Raw genomic sequence first — 26,874 nt, forward strand, 5'->3', positions numbered from 1 at the left:
GGCAGTTGTTACCTGTTTCTCAAGCAACTATCTGATTGCTCTTACGCTGCTTTCCCTTCCTTTCTTTCCTGCTGCATGTAATACTACAGATTACATTGTCACTTTTTAATTATGAAGTACTAGTTTGCATGTAGGTGTAAACAGCAATAACAAAAAGCACAGAAGCTCCATTCTCTCCAAAAAGGCAAGACTAGGAGCAGGGGAGTGATTGGCTCCTGCTGCCTGCTTCATTTAACCACCAGAGGACTCTGCCTTTGGTTTTTGAAATGGATATTCTTACTGTTAGCACAAAATGAGTCAAAATGCTGCCTCCCAACTGGCCTTTGCAGCATTCATTTTGTTTATAGGCCTCAACAAGTATGCATTTTATTTTTCAATCTCTACTGTATTAAATACTCATAGTATCTCTTTGTGTTCTAGCCATGCTGTGTCTCATAAATCACGCCTTCTAAACTGTGAAACCGTTACTGAAAAGAGCGTCCTGTCTCCTGGTGACACAGGTAAGAAAACAGTCTGTTAACTGAAGCTGCGGTTTCTTTGAGCACCACTGATTTTTGTAAACAAGTTCCAAAAAGGACCTGTAAAATATCAGGAGCCTGGGGCTTGAAATTTCTGTTTTCAGATGCACCAAAGTTTGCTGCTGTACATTCTCACAATGGTGGTATCTGAATCATAACAAACTTTCCTTCTTGTTGAGCTGGATTTTTTCCAAGCTGAAACAGGTGACAGGATTTCTACCAATACATTAGGTAAACAACCTTTAAATAACACTTCTAACCATTGATTTTTAGTCTTAGTTAAAATATACTTTAAAAAGACCATATAAAATACATCAGTTTAATGTAGTGGACCTTATGTGGTGCTGGAATTCTTTCCACAGATTGAATTGTTGAAAAAGATATTCTGTGCAGAAGCCAGGTCTTAAAAAATGCTTTTTCTCTTGGTGAAAAGATTGAAATGATGGTGTTTGCTTTATGTTATTAGAGTAGCATACAGTGAATGACTAGCATCTTTAGAGGATTTTTCAGAGCTGAGTTTTAATTAAGTGTACCATAACCTGTAGTAATTAATTTTAACTAACTGTAGTACAGAAGAGCAGCTACCTTGGAACTGTTTTGATTGGTTAAAGGCTATGTATCTCGAGGTGGTTTGTACCAGTAGGAAACGTGACTCAGATACAACTGGATGAGTGAACACTTGTAAGTAAATGTCAGGTGGCAGGTGACCTGTGGTCTAATCTTGACTTTTCCTCAGAAGGAAGCAGTCAAATTGTTTCTAGATACGCTTGTCCTCAGACCAAAACTTGTTTTGACCTTAAGGATGTTCTCTCCTGGTACTCAGGAACAGCTCTATCTTCCTTGAGTGCATTCGCAGCTACTTTTTTTTTTCCTCGCAATTATCTTTGCTGAAAACAAATCTCAGATGCTTTTGTTATAGATGTTCTGACTCTAGAAGCTTTGCACAAGCTATTTTTTTTTCTAACTGTGGAACAGTTCCTTAGAATGCAGAGTGCTTTGCTCAGAAAAGCAAAATGAAATTTTTGTTACTATAACATGGCCAAATAGAGAAAATATTTTTACAGGTATGGCTACTGGAAAATTTAGATATTTAAGTGTGAATACAGCAGCTAGTTACACTTCTGAATAGCTTAAATTTGTACATGTCTTTCAGGTATGTTTTGGGACTCAGTTTAAGACTTGATGGAAGTATAGGAAAAGTCATGTTAAAGACATTTGGGTTTAGAATTCTGCTTTAAAACCTGAGACATTCTAGCATTTAAAGGTAACCACTGAGCTGATAGTGTTTTAGCTAAAAATTCTGAGGCCTTTTTTAATTGTATGATATACATATATATGATTATATGTTTCTTATATGAAAATATTTTGTATAAAGGCTACATCTAATCACAGTAAATGCAGTTATTAGCCATACAGTAACAGAGCTGACTGAGGATTTGTACTAATAGCAAACTGAAAAACTGTCAGGCTTTTGGGGAGCTGATTTGAAATAATGAAAGAAAGATTAGAAGTGGTGCCACTTTTGCAAATGTCACAAAGCCTTTGCAGTAGGAACGGTGAAGCATTATAGACATTCTGCTTGTTATTGAGGGTTTTTTTGATTATTGTTTTTTGACCCACCACTGGAAGCCTGAGATAACAATAGGACTGGCAGGTTAGCATCGTGCTTCTACCAAAAACCATTTTCTACACCAAGATGTTTGTTATCAGTTACGTGATTTCAACAAAGTGTGAATCACACAGTTGTTATGTTGCGTGAGTCAACAACCTGCTTAAACTAACTGGGATGAACAGCAAGGAACATCTAGAATTACTATACTCCTCCATTCATTTTAAGTTTGTGATGAGACAAACGTTCTTGGTTTTAAGGGAGAAAAATGAGAGCACGCAGCTATGGACAGGTTCGTGTTGCCATAGCAGCACTGTGAATTAACCCTGAAATGTCCTGTTCCAGACATGAATGGGGTGTCACACACTCTACCCGCCCTGAGGCTGATCTCTGCACTGTGAGTTCCTAGCCGTAGTAACAACACTGCTTTGTTCTGCCCTCTGTAATATTTCTGTTTGGCATCTTGTGACAGTGTAGGGTTGCAGCGACAGTACAAGTATCAGTCTCTAATTCCTGGCAGGTTCCAGTCAGAATTGCAGCGTAAAGGACAGAAGCAGTAAGTGAGCCTTATTCACCTCCTGATTTCCTTCATAGTTTTGTAAGCCTGTCAGCATACAGAAAGCCTCCCCTATAGACTGGAAATAGCAGCCTGTTCCGCTGCAGAAGTTCAGGCTGTGAATTTGATGTAGTCTTGTGCAAGCAGGCATTAAAGAAAAAGATGACCATTCCTTACCAAACTCTGTACAAGTAAGCATCATTTACTAGGATTTATTATTTGAAGCTTGAAGAGTACTGAGAAATGTACCGGGACTGCAAAGACAACTTAACGGTATAATTTTTTCTTGCAGCACAACATTCATGATTCTGTAGTTAAAATGACAGGACTGTTTGCAGCTGACAATTGCAGGAAACCTAGTTTGATACAGTCATGAGAGTTTTCTGTTAAACAGTACGTAGCACACTTTAATATCAAATTACGTTGTACACAATTAAGCATTTGTGTATGATGCTAGATAACTGGAATAAAATACGATTCTTTCTATAAAGCTTCTACAAAGTTTGCTGGTCTTACATTTTCCTAATCAATGTGCCTTTGTACCACTAAATAATGTTCTAGAGTATGTTTTGTGGCTCTGAGGGCAAGTGGCATGGCACAGCCTGCATCCCTCTCTCCTCCTTTCAGAAGGGTAATCATTAACACAGTCTCCCAGGAGCAGCCCCTGACTGAAGTTATCCCCTGTATCTGTGAGTGCTGAGTAGGGAAATACCAGTGGGCTCAGAATGAAGCCATCCCAGGGAATCTGCTCCCAGCAGGAGGGTTGAGCTATTCCCTGGGTCTTTTGTATTTCCTGGTGGAGAAATAGCCAAACTGGGCTTACTGCATCCTGGGAAGAAACCGGAGTTATGTGTAGAAACACCTACAGTATGCGACAGGTCTGCTTTGGTGAAGGGAATAAAGTGTTAGTAGTTGTAATGCTGGAGGAGGTGCTTGGCTGTTGCTGTACTGGGTTTCATAGGTATAACTGACTTCAGGGGATTTCCTAATGTAATTCATCTGTTTTCCTCAAGAAAACAACCTTATTGAACGTTCTTTTCTAGAAATCATGGTAATAAAAATATGAATTGCTTCAACTTGTGTAAACTAATTTGTTAAAAATCTTGTCAAAAGAAAAGATTTGCATTTTAAAGCATTGTAGACTCATTAAAATTCTTCTCATGGATAATTAAAGAGAACTGGATTAAAAGGAAAGTTTAACAGTAAGCGGCTCACAGCACTGCGACATTTCAAGCATGTTAAAATCAGAAAGAAACAGCTTTTGTGGCTGTAGTCTCCTCCTCTTGTATTACGTGTTGTTTTTTCCAACAAATAACCAGTTACCGTTGGTTTCTTCTGTTGTCCAAGTTGCTTATTTATGCACGACCCGCACAGTTCTTCAGTGTATTTGTGACCAGCCTGAGAGGGTGTGTCAACATGCCTAACAGTGGGGAGACTCTTAAGAAAAATCTACAAGATGAAAATGGGTAAAGTAGCTTAATTATTTATGATAACAAACTGATTTTTGGATTTTTCAGAACTTCGCTTTGTCTTTTCCTACCCAGTGGATCCATGAGAACCTTACCTGCCTCATAGGGACTCAATCTAATGCAAAATTAGAAGCATCCTTGGAGGCTAGAATGAGATGAAATTGTAATGAAAATTCATTACAGTGAAAATTTTATTCTGTGCTGACTCCTGGTTTGGCATTAGTCCTAATAAGTTAATTCAGTATGGACTGTGTTGCTTGTATCCTATTTGTGTATATCGAATTGTATAGGATTCATTTTGTAGCACAGAGGCTCTTAGCCCCAGAAGTAGGCTCAGCAGAAGTTTGTGTATAGCAGTTCTTAAAAAAGTGTATTTAGCTCCTGTGGCTCAGCTGCTTGCAGCTCAGCCAAAACATGGAATACTAGCTGAAAATACTGGTAAGCTACTAGAATATTATGCTTCAGCAAATTAAATTATTAGTGTGAGATCACAGGCCTTCTCAAATAACAGAAAATAGTGAAGTTCTGATAGGCAAGAAAAGAACAGTCATGCTGCTGAACCATCCCTTCATGGGTCTCCGAACGGTAGAGCAGTATTGAAAACTAGAAGTTCGGTGCTGTCTGCTCTGCACATACTGCCATTCACATTGTGCTCTGAATTGACTGAAAAAACATCCTTGTTGCAGCTATGAATGTAAGTCTTCTTCCCTGCAAAAATGGAAGGGATAAACTTTGGGTGATAATTTGCCTTTGTTACTGAACATCTTCCCATCAAAGGCAGCAGAACTTAAACAGGTAACCCATCTCTTAGATCAGGGAGTGGGGAACTTAGTTTTAGAAGAGTTTATTTTGAAGTTGATAATACTTTCTTACATGAAAGATAACCATCTCAGCTGCTCTCTTTTTGTCCATGGCAACAGAGTTTTTGAATATATGTATTTTAAATATAGAAGAACAAATGATACAGGAAAAGTTTTAACTTTCACTTTTTTTGTCAGTATTGCTGAGTACTAATTATTGATTCCCACAAATGTATCAGGCACACACTTGGTTGTTAAATCTGACTTAACCTTGATTTAGGGAAGAGCTTGCGTGTTACATCGCTTGGAAGGTTTGCTTGATGCTCTCAGGTAAGCAGATGGTTGTGGTCCATTTAATCATAATGTTTTCTTCTGTTCAGGGCTTTGTAATCCTGGAGCAGAACCCTCAGGAGTAAACTGTAGAATAATGTTTTATGGAAAAGAGAGCAGTTTAAGAAATCTTGGAAAGCTTGTGATTGGATTTCTTGTTTCTGGAGTGCTGAAGCATTTAATACTGGAACTGGCAATTTTTAATCCACCTCAAAATCATAATACGGTTTGATTGGTGAATAGTATAGGTATAGGTACACACTGACTCGTGAAAGTTAGAGTTTTCATTGAATTTGTTGTAATGCCTCTGTTTTGGTTTATGCATGGTTCTACTTGTGGCGTGCTTAATGCAAACATGGTGTTCTGGGTTTTCATTATTAAAAAAAAATGTGCGGAAAGAATTTTAAACCACATAGTGATTTACAAAATAGGAAGTTGAAGCTTCTTGAATATTCTTTAAATTCAATAAAAAGGTATGGTTTGTTCCTGAAATTCTAAGGGAAGAAAATCAGAGGCTAGAACTCTGACTGCTTTCCATGCATTCAAATTCCTTGCCTTAAATACGTTGTTTCTTGAAGGAGTCAGTGCGTATTTTTTATTTGCTAAGTAGTGTTGTCCACCTGGTGTGGTTTGAAGTTGGGTGCAGTTTCTTTCTTCGTGCTGGAAGTAGGATTTCAGATGAGGAGAACCAGACAAAGAATATAAGATTCTATGAAGATGGGCAGAGCTAAACAGAGCTTTTGTAAGGCTGAAATTCAATGTGACCTCAAAAAGGAGGGAGAGAGGAGGTAATAAGTTCAGCATGACCCAGCTGCTGGAATCCTTACTGATAGCCACACAGAGGCAGCTACTGGAAGATTTCAGTTTCAGGTGTGGGCTTTTGCTAGGCAGGGTAGAAGAGAGCAACAAATCTGGCACATGATGCATTCCTTCCCATTCACCCACATAGTTCTCAGCTGTCTGTAAAACAAAAGATTAAAATATACAAGTTGTTGTTTGTTTTTTTTAAGTAAAAATGTGCTTTACAAAAAATGTGTGTGCTAGCTGTGGCATACAGCAAAATGGCTCTCAGCTGTTATTTTTTTCCTCTAGTGCTTTATTCTTTATTAAACTTTTGCATTGCTTTTAAATATGCCTTTGTGTGAAAATAGGCTATATTAATGACTTGAGAGACTGTTTTCTGGTGCAATCTGAGAAGACTGACTGTCAAATCAGCTGAATGTTTTTGCAAGAGTAGGTGTTTATCTGCACTGATTTGTGGCCCCCTTATTAAGTCTCATAAGGACATTGAAACTAACTGGAAACCAAATCTAACCAGTTCTGTAAGGACAAAGGGAAATTTTAAATAGAACAGTGGGGAAAGTATTATAATATTGCCCCAATTAAAAAAGAGGATTAATTGGTACATAAAACCAGTTATAATAGACAGCGATGCCCCTGTAAAGGACCACAAGGACCCATTTGCTGCTTAATATAGGAATAATTTTACATGTAATACAAAATGAGGATTTAAAGAACGAATGTTAAGTGCTGTTACTGTCCTTCTTTTCCTTATGCGGTAGAACACAAGAAAATATTTTTTAAATGTCTTGGGTAATAATTCATAGCATCTCAGTCGGGAGATGTAGAATTTCCTACTTAGCTATTTCTGTTGCTTGCAGATTTCTGTTTATCTGATGAGCTATCAAAGCTCTGGCACTGTAATGTTGATTTAAATTGGAGTGATTTCACCATCTTTGTCTTGATCTCTGACAGATGTGTGATTCTTAATTTATTGGTTTGTACTCTCTCCTACATCCTCTCCCTGGCGTTCTGTTTTAAAATATTGGATTCAGCACTTGCAAGGCACGAGAGAAATAGGGAAAGGATTACTCATAAATGGGATCCAGGTGATGTTTAGTGGCTGAAGTTTCTGGGCAAAGTGCCAGGATCATTCAGGTTTTCAGAGGTACCCATAAGTAATGTGAGCCCCTGCTTTTTTGCTGCATAAATAATTGTCAGGTGATTACTTAATGATTTTGTCTTAAATTAAAATGGCCCAGTGAACTGCTAAAAACTCCGTGATACCCAGTAGAAAGTGCTTTGGAATAAGCAAATGCAGAGACAAAACACACTGCCAAAAGCAACTCTGGTGTAGGCTAAAGCTGGTGGATTGCATATGGATAGGTTGTCCTGGAAATCAGGTAACGAAAGCTGGGGGCGGAGGGAGGGGGATAAATTCTCACCCACTTCAAAAAGGCAGAAGGTTCTGCTGTAGTAAAAAGTGCATGTTTTCCAATTCAGCCTCATTTGTGTGTTTCAACTAAGATTTATTTTTATTTGGAAAAGACTAAGGCAACAAAAGTACTTACTTGAGGCTGCAGAGGGGATCTTGTTTGATAGAATGGTACCTCCAAATTAAATCCCATGTTATGTCAGGAAATACTGTTCAGAAAACGTTCTTGCTAATGGAGTTGCACAGAAGTATGTTCTGATCGGTTCTAGCTGGTCAACACTGTAACATGAACTCATTTGGGTCTAACTGGCATCCCAAAGTGACCTAGCCGATCGTGTATGTATGCTTTGCAGAGGTTTTTGTATTTTACCTTCAGAATCACGCTTCTGTTTGTTTGCTTCAGCAAAAATCGGATAGAGAAAATAATCTTTTAGATTGGTAGGTGAATTTGGGGACATGCTATGCCTGCACTAATAACCTTACATGATTTGTGTAGGGTGCCAGCCTTAGCTGTAACAGCCAAAGTCCAGATTTCAAGAACACCTTGGTTTTGCTAGTGCATCTTAGCACCAAACATAGTTCTGCAGCGCTTTTTCTCCTTGCAGCAGTATGCTTAGCCAGCTCTCGATTCAAGCAGTCCCACGGCATTGTTTCAGTCTTACTCCAGCAATTCAACATAATATAATCTTTATGGAATCTTTACTTAATTTTTTTAATAGTATAACACCATAAAAAAAAACTAAAGTATCAAATGATATTAAGAACTTATATTCTTTTACTCTGGAGTGATGGTTCTGTATATACACAATACATTGCTGATAAGGGAGAACATTTCTTGCACTTTGAGAGCAAAAAGCCTCTCAAACTGACTGCTTAGTTGACTGAGGCATGATGTTCCCAACTCCTGAAGATGTTTGATGACTAGAGCTCCTCCGATGACATTTGCATGTGAAAACACTACCAGAGCAAGTCCTGAAGTTCAAACTTGCTGGTTGGTATTTTCACGTTACACTGTTAATGTTTAGGGAGCAAAATATAAACTGGACCTGTATCTTACACTGTATCTGGATGGGAATAAAACAAACCAAAGGAATTTTCCTCTGGGAGAAATGGTTGATTATTATTATTTGAAGTTCTGAGTAGCCTCACAAGAGGCTATTCTGTTAAACTACCAATCATATCCATTTTCTTCTGAGGGCTTTTTTGCCACTATAGGCAAAAATAACCTTCAGTTATCTTTTAACTAAGACTTCGTTCGTCTTACTTTACTAATAAAGTAAAGAGTAAAAAGCCTTAGTATTCAAAAAATAGTTAAGGTTGCACTAGGTTTCTACTCAATAATTGCTTTTTTTCTTTAACATGGGAACGTTCTTGAGGACTGTTAAGTGTTTCAAGTTGACAGACATACTTGTAAATGGTTTTTAAATGCTTTTATTTCTGTTCTCAAATTCTTCCTGGCCTGTTGCTCTGTGCAGTACACTTCAGTAAGTCACCATTCTCCTACACATCAAACAGAGTTACCTTTTCAAATACAATTTAATCCCCCTCTATATTTAAATTACTCCATTTCTCATCAACATCCGCCTCCACCCAGCCAGTGACTATTTTCAGAGCCTAATCCTCTATTTATTGGACAAGCTCTTTCATGTTTTGCCCCACTATGCCATTAACAGGAGGCGAAACATCCTCGCAGGCAGGCTTAGTGATGACGCCTTGTTTTCCATCTGCTGCTTTTGCAACCTGTACCTCTGCTGTGAGACAGAAGTCTGCAGCGAGGGAAGAACCAAACAGGGACCTTCACTTCTGATGGGTGAAGAACTGCAAAAACAGCTGTGTTCTTGTGTAGGAGCCTGGCTTGGATAAGGCTTTCTTAAAGTACGATTTCACTGTGAATAATAAATAATAATAAATTCTTGGAGTGTCCCACATATACATATTCTTTAAAATGGAGTTGTTAATACAAGGTTCAAACTAATGTCTGACATAGTGTTTGGTCCCACTGCTTGCTATTTGACTGCTGTTTAGAATCTGCTTTGGAAGTTGCTTGTTACTTTTTTTGGCAGCTGGGAAAGGCATTGTTTGGATTCCCTTTTTCTGCGTGAACTTACCCCATTACAGAGGATAAGAACTTGAGCTTCACTAAGGACTCTTCCATTGTACTGAGGGAGGAAATGAGGATCCAAACTTGTTCTCAGCCCCTGAAGGCTGCTGATTCCCACCCATTGTTCTATTGAATAAAGTCAATTAAATCAAAAAGTCTGCAGGCTGAAGCCTGAAACTGAAGGAAAACGTTTTCCTTCCATATATTCAGACTACTGATATCAGCTATGGCCATTAACTATTAAATATAGATGTTGAGAAACATAGGCATTTCATTGTGTCTTATTATTTTAATGCATCAGATTATTCATCAGTAGCATTGTGATTTTTTATATTCTGTAATGCATCACTTTATGCAGTTACTCACTTTTACATTCTCCTGTATTAATTAGATTTTTTGCTTATGTACTTTGCAGTATGTTACTTTACAAACTTTGAGTTCATATTGTCTGTTTAAAATTTTATTTATTTAAATTTAAACCAAGAAATGTTAATTTAATCCATGTGGTAATGAAAATCAGTTGCTTTGATGCAGGTTTTGAGAAATATTTTATTATTATGAACTAAATCTCATTCTTTTCCTGGCTTTAAAAACAAAACAAGAAGAGCCCAACAAACCCTAACCTCATATCCTCACAGATCTCAACAGTGAAAATCGGTAGGAAATGTGATATTAATATGCTGGTAGTGTGGTCAAGGTTAGGATTGATCATCCATTCCTTATACTCACACAGTTGATGGCCTCAGAGAGTCACAGGTAGTGTCTCCATCTTGTGTGTGCAATGATTTGGAATCTGGCATCCTCTCTGAAATACGAATGTCATGCTTTCTGACTGAAGGCTTTTCCCTGTCTAACCTGATTGTAGTCGAGCTTGCAAAAGAGAAACAAAATGTTCTTTGTTCCTCTGAGCTGCGTATTATTTTTCCTTTTTGTATTTCTTACTATTTGCCTGCTGTGATACTTTTTTCCCTGTGTACATGTTATGTGGAGTGCAGTGGATCCTATTAGTACTCCTGGAGTTACATTTTTAACAGTTCTTTCTTCTTTCAGAAGAACTGCTGATGCGCAGTCTGCCTGCAGAGATTTGTTGCCTCGTTTTGAAGAGACCCAAGACGAAGGCCAAGAGCAAGCAGGTAAGATATGAAAGGGGATCTCTGGAAATTCAATTTCTTTTGAGAATTTTTAGTTGTAATCTTCATATCTATGATAGCAAACAGACTGACAATTTTTCAGGGCTGGGATAAGAAGATGCAGCCAGAGAATAAACTCAAGTGAATCAGGACAAGTGAAAAAATGTCGGGAGCTTTCTGTACACTTGCATGAATTCAGTAGCTTCTTCCAGTTGTTGTCTGTATTTGTGACGGTTATTAAACAAAAGTAGAAAGTAGCCTGATTTTCATCAAATTTACACCCGTTGTGGTCTTAGCTTTGATATGACAGCCTGCTTAGCAGCTGTTAGCTATCAAGGATTTGGCATAGAGTGTAATATCTGGGAGGCTGCAAAGGAATGTCTGTCCTCTGATCAGTTCTGCACTGCGTTGTACCATATGCATACTACTGTAATTTTAAACTGAGTGCCCTGTTAAATAAAAAGAGCTCTGCATCTGTGTGCCATAAGGGAAGTTTAGAGGCAGAACATAGCCAGCTTCTTTGGAAAGTTTGCCGCCCTGAAGGAACTCCCTGTTGCCTTGGTGAGGCTGCTACTGCTATCTGAGTTAGCTTGTTCAAACAAGTTGTATTTGTACTATGAGACAAGTGGAGTAGTGACTGCAACTGGATCCTGAAGAAATGATATCTATGTGGCAGATCGTGTGCAGGTTTACATGTGCATTAATATGCACTTGTATGCTATGTGTGTATAGTCATTAAAAATGCAATTATTTGATTCACAATTGTTTTCTTTTGTTGGTTTTTTAAAAATTTTATTTTGGTTGGAGTGTTTGGGTTTCTTTGTTCTGTTTTTAAACAATTGAACTAGTAGCCATTTGCACTTTGTTTTTCTGTAAGCAGGGAAGAAATTTTTATGGGTAAAGGTGATGACTGCCTTTTATTTTCAGATATTTCGGAGTATTTCATTGAGCTATTGGACACATATTGAATGTGTAGATTATTACTGAGGCTGTAATTCTACAGAGTACTTATTTGCGTGCTTGTGAAGATTCTGACCTATTTTTCTAATAGCATTTATCTGGGACATGGTTACTGCCACCAGCTATCTACCCTGCTTGTCTCCCAGAGCTTACCACTGGCTGGAGTTTACAGTAGTAATATGCTGGTCTGTAAACCACAGTGCTCAGGAAAGAATGTGTGTGCCGTTCAGCCACTCCTGCATAGGTTACTATGGACTCTGCCAGAGAGGTGAGGTGTACAGCTAAGGGTAGAAGCCGTCCCAGCTATTCCATCATAATTTTCTTGTGATCACAAGACACTCTCATTTTAATTAAGGAGTTCCATTATTTGAGCTTAGATACATTTCTAAGTCGACGCATCAGGAGCTTACAATTGAAGATAGTCTTTGTCTTTTATTTGACTTCGAGAATCTGTGGCACTACCTGCTATCCATTTAAATGAGGAGCAGTGTTCTACTTGGAAGCGTTGCGCAACTACACAGATGATTGGTATGGTGAGGACTGAATGTCAAAAATGTGATGTTTGTCGCAGAGCCCGTGGTGCAAGTGGGTCTGCTGTGTATGTAAATGGAAAGGAGATTGCGATGCTTTCTAGTTGTGAACTGTCTCATTTTATGTTCTCCAACTTCAGATGTAAATTTGTCTAATGAAGACCTTGGGTTGTTTTGGAATTTTTTTTCTCCATTCTTTTCCACCAGGTTATAGAAGAAGCTCATTCCTATGGAACCAGGCCATGTTTTGGTTTTCCTGATAATGTGCATATGAATCCAGAACAGTGTCACTCTTGGCAGCAAGCATCATATGGGCCTTAAATCAGTGTAAAATTAGATAAGAGCTCATGCGTAATTATATACTGATGGAATTGCAAAATAGTTTATTGGAAAAGACATCTGGAGAGAAGCTAGTCTAGCTTTTTACTCAAAGGCAGGCTTATTTCGCTGAGTTTTGAAAACGTCTAAAGGTGGAGATTCTGCATCGTCTCACTTCCTGATCTTGATCTTAGCCACCTCTATTGTGAAATTAATTTTCTTCATCTAGCAAGGATTTTCCATGTTGGACCTCGTGTCTGTTGTCTCTTGTCCTTCTGCTGTGTGCCTCTGAGAAGAGTGTCTTTTCTATAACCCCCCTATCCTGCCATCTGTGTTAGATTCACCCAACTCCTTCAGAGGCTTCTCTTATGTATTGTGCTCAATCACTCTGAACACCTGAGAGTCCATCCACTGGTCTTCTGTCAGTTTGTTAGGATCTCTTGCACCGGGATTTCCAAAGCTATACATTGCTCTGGGTGTTACCTCACAAGTACTGAGCAGGGGGACATAATCACGTCCTTAGATCTGCTGGCTGTGATCTTGCTAATGCAGCCCAGGAATTAGCCTTTCAAGAGTGTAATATTGACTCGCATACAGCTTGATTGCCACCAGGATCCACAGGGATTTTTCTGCTGAGCCAGCCAGCATTCATTCTATGCGCTGACTTACCCTTTATCACTGTTGAGCTTTGAGGCTTACATCAGCCCATTGCTCCAGTTTGCTTGAGTCCATCTCAAAGGCAGCCTTCTCAAAGGCAGCCTCACCCTTTGGCACGTTGACCAATTCCCCATATTTGGTGTCATTTTTGAGGCTGGTGAGGGTGCATTCCATTGTCCAAGACGGCAATGCAGTCATTAAAACAATATTGTTTCTAGGACTAACCCCTGAAGAATGTCACTTCTAATTGACTGCTGGCTAGACTTGGAAATGCTGACCACTGTTCTCTGAGGTTAATCATCTTGCCAGTTTTTCATTCACCTGATACTCCAACTCCATCTCATCCAAACCCTCCAAGTCTGACTGCTGTGGGAGGCCGGTTAAAGAACTTGTTAAAGTAAATGACGTGCCACTTCTCTCTTCCTCCCATCTACACAGCCTATGTGGAAGTCAGTTAGGTTGGACAAACTCGAATTGGCCTTGGTAAATCCATTCTGGCTGGTCTCAGTCACTATTTTATGCCCCACAGTGACTTCTAGGAGGGTTTGTTCTATGGCTTTCTCTGAGGTGAGTCAGATTGCCCTGTAGTTACTTGAATACGCTTTCTCTGTATTTTTGCAGCTGAATGTGGCATCTGCCTTTTTTCTGTCACTAGGAAGCTCAACCAGATTGCCATGTTTTTTTCAAAGGTGATTGAGAATAGCCTTGGGATGACATGGGACCTGATCTCTGATTGTGAAGAAACCCATCTGGGCCCATGGACATTTTTATATATGTCCAATTTGCATACGAGGCTCCTACTTTGATATTCCTCTGCTGTTGAAGGTAGAACTTCTCACCTGCCACTAGCCATAGAAACTTAGGAAGCCTTGTCAGAAAAGATGAAGACAAAGAAGGCACTGAGTTCATCAGCCTTTTCCAAGTCCCGTGTCAGTAAGTTGTTCATTATATCCTTGGTCTTCCTTTGGTTTCTGATGTGCATGTCGAAGCCCTTTTCTCATCCCTCACCAGTTTCAACTCCAGCTGATTTTGGACTTTCTATCTCTGCGTACCTGAGCAATGCTTCTGTAGTGATACTTCCTCCTGATTACACCCTCCACACACCTCCATCTTGGTGCATTGTAATGAGCTTTAAGAGTATTACTGAAGCTTATTTTATACACAGTTGTTTGTTCTGCTGCACCACTCCCTCCATGTCAGTTTGCAGAAGCATTTTTTGAAGAGTATTTTATGTCTCTGATCCACTGTGGTAGCAGTTTACTACATCTGCATTGCAGTGTATTTTATTGTGACTCAAATATTCCCTTTTAATCCGCTGGAAAAGGTAGAAGTATCTGTGAACTAGAACATTAATGTGGAGTTTTTTTGCTAATTTAAAAATAGTTCAGCTATTTCATTTATTTTTTTAACTGTAGAGAGTTTAAAGCTACAGGTTTGTCGTTGAAAATCGATAGTATAGCTGAATCCAATCTTCCTACCCTAACTGGGGGTAAGACAAGCAGGAGGGAAAGGTGTTGGTTTGTTTTTGAAAAAAAAAAAAATTCACTATGTATGTATTCTGATTCATATGAAGTTCTGTACCTCTTAGTTTAATCTGTTCATTGGCGTGAGGAAAGTTTGGTGCAGATGCCAAGTTTCCTGACTCCAACCTGTGTGTAAACACTCATCTCCAGTTTTCACTGAAAAGAAGTTTAGCTTTCAGGGCTGAAGACATGTTGAAGGAAAAGAAAACATAACAAACTAGAAAGGTAAGAGGAGGAATGACGTGTTTGTATTGTCAGCAGAGTGTAATGGCATCACAGCTGTGGAATCTGGGATGATGACAGTCTATTAAAAAAATGCCTCCGGCGGAGAGCTGAATACCTTCACTAGTCATTAGAGCAGAGTGATGTTTTGCAGGAAGTGGCATGTAATCAAAATAATGTTTTGTGAGTTAAAACTGAATGAGTTTCAAGCAGAAGTTAAATCATTGTTTTAGTTTCTATTTCTTAGGGCATATCTGTGGCATGTCAATTTGAGCTGAGGTCATGCAGCAGGATGGGACATAGAATCACAGAATATCCCAAATTGGAAGGGACTCATAAGGATCATTGATCCTGGCTCCACTCAGGACCACTCAAAAGTCAGACCATGTGTCTGAGAAGAGGCTCAGGGATTCAAAGTTGAGTACCTGAGTAAAATGTGTTGTTTTTTTATTTTATCTAGTAAAACAGGTTTTTCAGGAGCAAATGTTTTCTCACCATCTCTAAGTGAGTTAATGAGAAGGACATGAGCCAAGGTCACATATTAGTGAACAAAGAATCATTTGAGGGTACAAAGTGTAGTGCAGGTTGAAGGAGTTACTGGAAGAAATAGGAAAACAACAAATAGTCCACTCTGATTGCTTGCGTCTGTTGTGTTGTTTGTTTCCTTATGCTCTCTAAATCTACAGCCGTATAATGTAACAGTGCTCAAAGTTTAGTTAGAAGATCCTTATTCTGGTTTCCTCTTAGGTTTCAGGTGGTATGTTCGTTTCAAGCTTGGACGTTGTAGTTTAGCTTTCAGCTGCTAGTGTGGCAGGACACCTATTCTGCTTTTCCCAAAGTATATAATCAGTTCATTCAGTATTTAGCCAGGCATTCCTTCCCAGGCTCTTTCTGAAAAGACTGAGCCCTCCACTTAATGTCCCTTTGCATACTGACAACGGAGCATGTTGTTCATTTTCTGCTGTTTTTACAAATTCTGTGGGAGAGAATTCTTAAGATTTTTTTTTGCTCTTTATCTAGACTTAACAACTATCTTTAGATTTAAATTTTACCCACAAATTCATGCAAGTACAGATACTGAATGAGTGTAAAAATGTATATTCCTTTGCTGTATATAGTGTGCATTATTAAGGTGACTTGCTGAGTCTCTGTGACACTAATTCTGTTCTTTGTCTGTCTGGATACAAATACAGGGTCTGCTATATGACTGCAGTGGAAATATGTCATTATGCAACTTCAGTAATGTTATTTGAGGAACAACACTAATGTTTTCAGTTCACTTGGAGAGACACTGAAGAGTGGTGTGTTTTTTAAATTTTATTTAAATAATATGCAGACTAGAATGTTGTAATTCAGCTCTTTGTGGTGTCATTTTTGTTTTCAGCAGAGCACTCGCCCACCTGTGCACACCCATACTTGTGATCCCTCCCATCTTTGTTGATTTAGAAGCCAGAACATTATACAGAGTTTTTCATCGAGGCTTTGTGACAGTGTGAGGAAATAAGCATTTATATTGATAATAGCTTCCTTCCCTGACAGGTTTGTTTCATCCTCTTCACATCAGGACTGGGGTTAAGTGCAGAAGTACCTGCTTTGCCCTCTCCACTTATAAAATGCTTGGTGGGTGCCACAGTTTACACTGATTAAGTCTGTCCATTACTTAGCATCTTCTATTCCTACTTGTTTTCTGAAATACCTGGATTTATGGTGCCTTTTATACACTGACCTTAACACACATGACGATATTTGGTAAAGCTCCACACCTGTGTTTTAAAATCGTGATGTGCAATTCATACATGAGAAAAGGAAGGCAAATGGAGATTAAACCTTAAGATTTGTGTTTATTGCTGTCACTATTAATTTCTTGACCATCCCGACAAACAGAGAACGAACACAAGGCTATGTGTCAGGAGCTTGAATGCGGCATAATATGAGTCAGGAACAGTAATCTCAGATTGATACACATCACAGCTTTGATAGCTCCATTCACTTTCTGCAACGGGGCTTGTATCTCTGTCTGGGAAGGGATTAGAAAGGTGATTTAACTATTTTTTTCCAAAATGCTGTGCACATGCTGGGATAGAGCACAAGGGCAGTGAGATCTTTGGAGTAGTTTCACAGAATGAAGCAAACTAGGCTGGCTGTGTTATTGTCCTCTTTAGTAGTTGTACTTTGAGTTGATTAAGAATCTTATTTTCTGTGGTCAAGACATGAGACTTTTTGCTCCGAAGGGAAGTTTGCTAAGTGGACATTTGTGAGCTTACAATAGCCTGATATGCCTCTGATTATCTGTGCAGATCGTTAAGCCAAACTTGAGCAAGGCTGCAGGTGTGTCCTAAAGTGGATCCACATATGACGGATGTATATAAAGTATATATAATATATATGATACATATAATGTATTTAACAAGTGATGCACAAGCAATTGCTCACCACCCCCTGACCAATGCCCAGCTAGTCCCCAAGCAGCAGAAGAAAGTGAGATGAACTCCCACACCCTTCAAAACTCCTTCTGCCTGAAGTCATATGGTACGGAACATCCCTTTGGCCAGTTTGAGTCAGCTGTCCTGATTCTGTTCCCCTCCAGCTCCTTGGGCCCCTCGCTGTGAACGGCTTTGGCTCTGTACAACACTGCTGAGCAGCAGCTATCTACACTGCTGCGTTATCAGCAGTGTTTTTCTCCTAGAACAAAAACATAGCATTATACCAGACACTCTGAAGAAAGCAATTCCGTGCCGACTGAAACTAAGGCAATCAGAAATTTCAAGAAGTTGTGTTTTGTTGTTTTTAATTCTTACAAAGCAAAGCTATTTTGTCTGATTGTCTTTTTTTATTCCACTTCTTTTTAGAATATATATGTTTGTAGTGTTTGTGTTGGAAAATGTTTCTTATTTGGAAAGTAAATCTTAGGGGGAGAATGTTCTTGTACTGTTTCTTTCTGAAGGATGGCAACTAGTAGCTTTTTGTCAGGGGAACTATGTAATTTTTTTTTGTCTTCCTTGTAAGAATTCACCTGAATTTTGCCTGTTTACTAACCCCTAAATTCTCTTAGAAGTGTATTTGTATTAAGTCTGCTTCCTGCTGGGTTTGCAACAGCAAAGTTGCAAGCCAAGATCTTTGAGGCAGTTGTGAGTGCCAGGGAGTGCTACAGTCCTTGGCACCTCTGTGAAAGCCAAGTGGCATTAGGTGCTCCCTGCTTGTGTCCTGCCAAGAAAGCAGAAGGATTTAAAAAAAGCGAATGGTTGGGAAAATAGCATGAGGGAGACGAGAGCAGGAGGCAAAATAGGAAATAGGGCAAGATGGGGGTAAGTGGAAATGAAGATGTATGTGTAGATTGCTCCAAAAGTAATGCTTCCTATTTATTTCCATGGGAACTACAACAGAAACAAAGAGCACAATAACACTATTTGTGGGAGCAAATTCTCAGCTATAAAGCGCGCTTTTTCAGCACAGTCACCTCCATTAGCTGTGCATTTTCACCGGTGATGAACAAGAGCCTGCATGCCGTGCTTGCAAAAGTCTGCAGCAGTGGGTGTGACCTGCTGTCACCTCAGTACTTTTCAGTAATGTACCCTCACAATGCTTTCCTTTCCAGAGTCTCTGTGGACTTCCTTTGCTGATGGCAGAGTCAGACTGAGAATAGATAACTCGTGTCCGCAGACTCCCATAACAGTTCATCAGATGTTCAAGGAGAGCCTCGAAAAATATGGATCTCTTAATGCTTTGGCCAGCAGAAAGAACGGAAAGTGGGAGAAAATAACTTTTTCAGAGTATTATTGCCTTTCCAGGAAAGCAGCCAAGAGCTTCTTGAAGGTAGGTACAGAGAGCAAAACCAATTCCCGTTTCTCTCTTTGTTTCCTTAAAAAACACATTTCAGAGGTTGCTTTTATCTTTTTTCTTTTTTTGCCCTCTATTAACTGAAGACTGGCAGTCACATTTTTTATTAAATAATAAAGATACAAATGGTTTTGGTCAAGGAGGTAATAACGTTGTTGCCATTGCAAGTGAAGAGCTGCAGTTTCAGTCAAGCACTGGTACAAAGCTCAGTGTAGGGCTTTAGGGTTAAGAGAAAGATAGGTGAAAGAAATGCTCACAAATTTGTCAAGATAAACACCAATTCAAAACCACTTTGAGCAGAGGCTAAGGCTCTCGTGATGCTTCTGGCTGCATTGAAAAGGTCTGTTTTTCAGGCCTGTTCCGGTAGCAGAGCTTAAGCAGGCAGGAGGGATGGTGGAAAGTTGAGATAACATTAGCTACTGACAGGTTCCAGTTTTGCCATGGATTTTGGCATAGAGCTGGGGGTGGACATGTCTTGTCAATGTTGGAATAATACAACTTCCTATCATTTGCATGTGTTCTCATTTTTTGTGCTATATATTTCTCTCTGACATGCCTATATTGTATAACCTTATGCTTCTTGCCTTTAAGCTTGGTCTTGAACGATTCCACAGTGTAGCAATCCTTGGATTTAATTCTCCAGAGTGGTTCATCTCAGCTGTTGGAGCTGTGTTTGCTGGGTAGGGTTATTTACTTTGCTTTTGTGTAGGAATGTCAAGGTTTCTGTTTTGCTGGGTTTAGAAATGTGGGAAATCAGCACTTGGTGCCACATCTTGGAGGTTGTGCTGCAGCTGATGAGCATGTTCAGCAACCTACTGGTGTCTCATAGCTCTCAACATTATCTCAACTAGTCTAGACACTCATAAATGAAACCTGTGACAGTTGCACAGTCTTCTGTCACTAGAATGTGGGAAACAGATAAGACTCACTCCCTGCTTTGTGATATTTGTCTACAATATAAATGTTGCAAGGTATCTTCAAGTGAACAAAACAACAGATGAAATTCTCACTAGCCTGATTCCTTCTTTCCTGATCTATGTTAGTACAGTTTAGATTTTACCTCTGTTTGTTCCTGTGCCGGTGAAATTCAAACTGATAACTGCATGCAGCTTGAGCAGAAAGGGACGAGGGTTTTTTAACCACTTTCTGAGCTAACTCCACTGTAGCCTTAATCAGGCAAAAATACTGAATCCAAGCCTACAGCATCTTCTTCTGAATTGAGTTCAGGGATTTATTTTGCATATATTGTTCATGTATATCTGAAAACTTGAAACAAGCACAACAGCTGTGATAATGTGTACTTCCACGTCTTTATACCCTTCTCAGCTTTCATCTGATATCTTATTATTTGCTTTCTGGATATTAAATACATCTGTGCGTGTATGTATATAACTATAAATGTTTCAATATATGCATAAAAATATACATACAAATTTTGGATCCAGAGGAATCGTCACAGGAATATATACAACCAATTCTCCAGAGGCATGCCACTACATTGCTTATGACAGCAAAACCAACATCATGGTTGTGGAAAATCGGAAGCAATTGGACAAGATAATGCAGGTACGAGGTGGCTGAGCGGTTACTTGTAAGCCATATTTTCTGCCCTTCTTGATGCTATATTGTTCCCAAATACCATGTTTGCTACCTGTATCATGGAACCTTTCATGGAAGGATAAGTTCAGAAATCTGGCGTCTGGCATGGGTAACCACAGCAGCAGTGGTCAACTTTCAACTTGACCTTGCCCATGTCTTGGTATGTACTCTTGATGCAGTAAGAGAGAGCATGCTGAAGAGCCATTTTTGGTGTAATTAATGGTTAAATCTTGTGGCTGAAAACAGTCTTTCTAGAGCAGACTGTGTATCTTAGCATCTTTTTTAAATGAGACAGTTGGTTATGAATTAGGGGGAAAATACTTGGCAGGGGAGGGAAGCAGGAGGTTTCTTCCGACTGTCAGCCCAATTACTGTTCTGGCAGTACTTCAGTGGGGAAAAACACAATATATGAATAACAAATTATAATTATTATTTTTTAAAATCTAATAGATCTGGAATCGTTTGCCACACTTGAAAGCTGTTGTGCTATACAAGGACTCAATTTTGGAGAGACATCCAAATTTGTATACGGTATGTGAATGTTAAAACAGTTATTATTCTTAAGGTATTAATTAGTTGATGAATTTCTACTATCTTTGATCTGTGGAATGTCTGCCATTCACAATGCATTGCTTTCTTCTAGCAAATCTGTTCAAAACCTCCATGAGTGTATTCTGTTTAGCTTACATGTAACTTGATGTTTGATGCTTGACATTTAAAGTGAGAGCTACCTTGCTTAGCTGTCTTTTGTCTTAATGCTGGTTTGTTTGTTGTTGTTTGTTTTTCAGTTTTGATTAACAGAAAACCTGTAGGCTTCTCACCTGTAGGTGAGAATGTGAACTCTTACCATTTAAAAAAGAGTCATCCACCAGCTCTAGTGAAAGCTGAATTGTGGGTAGTTGCACTGGATCCAAGAACATGAAAATGCCTGTATTTTTACAGATGATATTTACATCTCATTTGCACCGAATACTTCTGGTGTCAGGCAACGTGTGAAGAGAATGAACTACAGGCTGCATAAAGAAAAGAGTGTTTTCTTAGCATATCCACCATCTTCAGATCACGTGGCAAAAATAAAGCAGCAAAAGGGACAAATTCAGGATCAGAAAATTGAGTAGTAGATGTTTAGCCTTTAAGCAGCACATTTTTTTATAAAATATTTTTCAATATATTTTTAAAATGTAATTGAAAACAGTTATATAAGAATAAAAAGATCCCCATTTTAAGTGCACTACAGATTATCAGAATCCAGAATGTAAAATGTCTTATCTAACAGCATCGAAGTACTTATGCAATTTCACCCATAGCATGCTGTTCATAATACACAGTGTTACAATACTGTACCTATTGATACAGAGTATTTGTGTTAATTTTTTCTTGTACTAAGTGTACAAACAAGATATTAGTGCTTGTATTTTATAGTGAAAGGAGTAAGGGCTAGCAGATAATTCTGGAACAGCACTTGCTGAAACCTAAACGCTCGAGTTTTTCAAAAGAGAGAATTAACACAAAGTTTATTCTGTTACTGAAAAACACACTTGAAATCATCCCACTTCAGGTGTCGTGTTGGACGTATTTTCTCAACAGAGAGGGGTAGCTGTGAGGAAGGCTGACAGTTGCCGTAGTTCATGTTGTGCAAAGGAGAAATTGGAGATCAAATAAATCACCAAAGGCAGAAATGATTGTTTATGATCTTTGACGTAAGGTACCTAAACCACATGGCATATGATAAAAGCGATTGCCATTTGACAGCTGAGATGTAATTAGCAATTGCTGCAGAGTTCTAGTTCTCTTATTAGCGTGTGTTTCCAGAAGGCAAACATGGTCAGTAATGTTTGTGGCTGTTTGCACCTTTCGTACTCCGGAACAGGAACACTCACTCTTGCAGGTACTGTTCCGTAAACAAAGCCTAGGCAACAGATATACAGTGATTAACACGTTCTGGTATGAGAAGACAGTAAGGTCAGGAAAACAGGAGCAACTGTTAAGTCACGTAGAAACAATTACACCCTTGACAACACCAAACTTTCCAGAAGCTAGTTAAATAGATAGGGCTGCATTCTGTGGATGAGATCACGTGCGATGAGTCCTTTACTTGCTGTGGAGCTGTGCTTTGTACTTCCTCTTTTCTCAGACAGCTGATTTGGTGGAAGAAAGTATAAAACTTGGGACTGGTGGTTAGCAGCATCCTAGGACAGCATTGCTGCCCAAGAAGAGGAAGTCTAGGTGCCACAGAGGCAAGTTATTGCAACCTTAGGAGCACACTGCCAATGGCAAAGAGAGGTCTGAAGGAAAGAATGGAAAGAATGAACTCCCCCTCAGGCAGAGGGGGGAGGTTTTAACCTCTGCTGTCCTTCAGGTCATCCCCTGTACAGCTATGTGATCCTAGATACGGTCTGTAAGAAATAGTGAAGAATGGAGGTGCTGCATCTTGCTCTTGGATAACATAGTTCTGCAGCACTGTTTGAATCACCTGATCTCAGTGGGAAACTGGCCTGTTGTTACTGACTTTCTTAATTGTTATTGTACACTAGTTTTCAGTTAGCACTGAGATCAACAGTGTAACTATGAGGATATTAGGTACACATGGTAGATGTGTCCAAGAACAAAGGGTGGAGGATAAAGCTCATCGTGCTTCTCAGACCAGTTTGTGCTGCACAAAAGTCCAACCTCATGGAAGGTTTAGTTCATTCCACATTGAAGCAAATTTGAATGAAAGCTCTGATCAGCATCATATGTTCTGTTTGCTGTTAAACAGCAGGAAATTTGGGCAAGCATTCATACATCTAGATGATGCTTTTGCACAGAAGCTTTCATTCTTTCGCTTAATGTATTTATACAGTGGACAGAGAATTACAAGTGGAATGTTGTAAGTGTACTTCTAAAAACGTAGCACAGATTCTTTTAAATAAGTCATTATCATTCTAGGTGTGAGAAAGTAACATAATTTTATTCTCTATGACTTCTACATAGTATGCATCTTGGATAAGGAATAGTAATAACATTTCTTTTGGAGATTCTGAAGAGACTCATACCAGCATAATTTCAGATAGTCTGTTTGCAGCTTGCACATAAAGTTATACAATATTCTTATTGAGTTCTTAACCGTGGCAGGTTCTGGGGAAACTTGCTTTGGAAATGTGTTCAGAGAAAGACATTGAATTTTTCTGCCTTTTTTTTTTTTAGACTGATACAGTAACTTCATCTTTTTGACTTGCAAGGAAACTTATGATATCCTGTATTTTCTGTCACATGTTCTAGATGGAAGAGTTCCTGAAGCTAGGAGATGATATATCCGATGCTACTTTAGATGACATTATTAACTCCCAAAAGCCGAATCAATGCTGTGTACTAATATACACATCAGGAACAACTGGGAAGCCAAAAGGAGCAATGCTGAGTCATGACAATGTACGTACTTCAGACTCTTCCTGTAAATAGCAAAGTATGAGGATACATATTCTTGTGTTTTGAAAAGACCGCTGTATTCCAGAAGACTTGCAAGGCTCTAGTTTTGCAACATGGATAGTGTATTACAAAGCAATATTGAAAATGCAGTCAGCTGGTTTTGGTAATGTATAAACACAGTGAAGAATGAAACTCCATTGTAAGTAGCACTTCACAAGCTTGAGTGTAGTTTATTATGAATACGCATTTTGTTATTCACTGTCACTTCTCTTAAAAGAATGCAGAAGCTATTGCTCACAGGTAGTGAGCAATTCACTCACATGTATGTAATCAGCACAGAAATATCTTGAAGGAAAACATAGTGGACTTGATAGACAAAAAGACTGACCTGACATTGCAAATTCTACGGTCTTCTTTCTCAAAAGAGTCTGGTGTCATTTCCATGTTAGCTGCCAAACTATTCCTGGCTGATGATCACAAACAGGCTATTTTTATGTTGACCAACAGTGGAAAACATGCCTTGCCTGTAACTGCTGCTGCCTTCTTTAGTCAAAAGAAGTGTGCCACTGTCCATCTGTAAAAACCAATACTGAGTCGGTCACAGGCACCCACGCAGCTCTGCTGCAAGCATGCCTGCGTGCTGTGAGGCTTTGGAGGATAAAGAGGATGAGCAATCTGTATAGGCACGTTTCAAGGACATCCCACTCTGCCTACTGTGTTTAAGTCTCTGATAGCGGCTTGATCAGTGCTGCCACCTAAATTTGGAGTGGCCTGTCCTGACAGTGTGCTGCTCATTAAAAGCTTTTTGTGAGAATTTCTGTTTTCTTAGGCAAAATATACTCTCATGTTAACCTTCACATTTGTTTTGAAGAAAAGGGCATACTGTGATAGCAGCTATTGCACATGATTTGTGTTTTTTCCCTACTAAATTGAAATAATTTCCTTTCTGCATCCTGACCTAGCTAGTTTAGTAGACTCCTCTGAGAAAGCTGTTTCCTTCCTTCTGCTGCGGACATATGTTCCTTTCCTCACATCATCACGTATGTGTGAGTCTTGAATGCACTACATTCTGATAACAAATATATGTATGTGTAGCATCCTTCAATGGCATCTTCTTAGATAAATTAAGAAGAATCAGGAATGAAAGAGGAAAAAAACACCATACAGTTTCACAAAGAAGTCAAGCAGGAAATCTTCGGCATTATTCACATGTGCAGTTCTGCTTGTGAGGGAGGTACGTGTGGGGGAGGCCTGCTGTGAACCACTGCAGTGAATCTTCTGGAGGAGCAGAATGCAGCTGCTATCATCCTTGTTTGTGCTTAGCCATGTTTTGATAAGTACAAGGCAATTAGCTTGTTGCAGGTACTTAACTGTCCTGTGAGCTCACTTATCTCTGGGTATGTATTGTTATTTTTCAGGTAGACATTTGGATGTATGCTAGTGAAAAGTACCAGCGTGATAGAAAGTATGCACAGGAGGAAAACTGCAAAAGAAGGGGCAGATCATTTTTCCTCCTTGTCCATCTACCCATGGCTGCCTTCCTTAGTGTGGCACTGGGGTGTGGGGGGTTGGTAGTGTTCATAAGCCAGTCAAGGAGCAGAAAGACCTCATTCACTTCTGTTATCTGCAAACCTTTGTTGCTACTAGGTGAGTTCATCTTGCTTTTGACTGAGTGTCACCAGAGGAATGACAACCTGGTACGTTGTCAAAGATTGTAATGTCTTCAACAGTTTCTGTAAGCAGATTCTTCATAGTTATATTAGCATATCATGAAGATGCTTAGTTTGTGTTAAAAGGAAAAAAATGTGTTCTATTTTTTATTTAAATAGATAACTTGGACGTCAGCACATTGCAGCAGAGCAGGAGATATGCAACCTGCAGAGGTCCAACAGGAGTCCATAGTCAGTTATCTTCCACTCAGCCATATAGCTGCACAAATATATGACCTGTGGACTGGAATCAAATGGGGAGAGCAAGTTTACTTTGCTGAGCCAGATGCTCTGAAGGTATCTGCCTTGCATTCCACCTGATTAAGCTTGCACTTTTTGATCTTGGGAAACATCTGAAGGAGGAAATATGAACTTAGAAAAGGCACAGAAGATGAAGATCGAGAGCCTTGTTATTTTAGAATTACAGAAAAATAAAATCCATTAGACTCATGATCCAGTGCTCTAAACTCCATTCACTTCTGTGGTGAAATTGCATAGAAAGAGTGTGTCTACAGTTAGGAGTGTGGCTGAAACTGGGCCCTTGCCTGTCCTCATGTAAAACTCCTAACTGATACAATACAGCTTGAGAAGAAGTCAATTCCAGTGTTTTCCATGATTAAACAGCTAACTTAATAATTTATACTCACAATATTCTGAATGTGTGTATAAAATTTGTCTAGATCTAGATCAATAAGCTTCTATTTAAGGCAGACAAATGTGCCTCTAATGCTGAAGAAGCATAAGCAATTTTTTTGGAAAAATGGAGGCAGAATGCGGACTATATCACCAAAGCTGCTCTTCAGTGAATTGGACCTTCTGCAATGTTTTGAAATGATTTAATGATTTTAACAGGGAAGTTTGATCAACACACTAAAAGAAGTGCAGCCAACATCTCACATGGGAGTTCCCAGAGTATGGGAGAAAATCATGGAGAAATTAAAGGATGCTTCTGCTCAGTCAGGATTTGTGAAGAAGAAAATGCTGTCATGGGCTATGTCAGTGAGCTTAGAGAGAAACCTGAACTGCTCAAGCAGGTATGTATTATAATGAGTGAGGGCTCCAGCATCCTGAAAGCAGCTGTCTGCTTGTAATAAGCTCTCAAGTATCAATGATACTCTCTAAATGTAAATAAGTAAAATTTGACTTAGCAACAGAGCGAATACAATGCAAGAGGGAAGGTGTAGTTATCAATTATGGGAGGCTAAAACAAACCTCCATCTTTGCTGAGAATGTATTGCCATACCACGTTGCCCTAAATTTCTGTTAGGGAGAACTGGTTGAACGGGAGTTGAACTGGTTGGTTTTCTGCTGAGAGAGGTCACTGCTGGTTACTGGTTTAAGGAAAGGGCATGGATTTGGGTGAGCTGTGTGGAAAAGGGAGAA

General features: G+C 39.2%; 1 protein-coding gene across 16 annotated transcripts in view; it reads left to right on the forward strand.

Annotated features, from left to right (window-relative positions):
• Positions 1-26,874, forward strand: part of ACSBG1 (acyl-CoA synthetase bubblegum family member 1) — a 34,549-nt gene that overhangs the window by 918 nt on the left and 6,757 nt on the right. For 3 of the 16 annotated variants that reach the window (XM_021406734.1, XM_021406732.1, XM_021406735.1), the window contains exons 2-11: positions 421-500; positions 10,649-10,731; positions 13,883-14,126; positions 18,534-18,751; positions 19,367-19,455; positions 20,221-20,341; positions 20,825-20,905; positions 23,636-23,785; positions 25,612-25,788; positions 26,344-26,525. In XM_021406734.1, the coding sequence (XP_021262409.1) occupies positions 14,075-14,126; positions 18,534-18,751; positions 19,367-19,455; positions 20,221-20,341; positions 20,825-20,905; positions 23,636-23,785; positions 25,612-25,788; positions 26,344-26,525 (1,070 nt within the window). In that variant the 5' untranslated portion in view covers positions 421-500; positions 10,649-10,731; positions 13,883-14,074. The other 13 variants (XM_021406738.1, XM_021406736.1, XM_021406739.1 and 10 more) reach the window with 11 other exon arrangements.

Source organism: Numida meleagris, chromosome 9, assembly GCF_002078875.1.
Source record: "Numida meleagris isolate 19003 breed g44 Domestic line chromosome 9, NumMel1.0, whole genome shotgun sequence".
NCBI lineage: Eukaryota > Metazoa > Chordata > Aves > Galliformes > Numididae > Numida > Numida meleagris.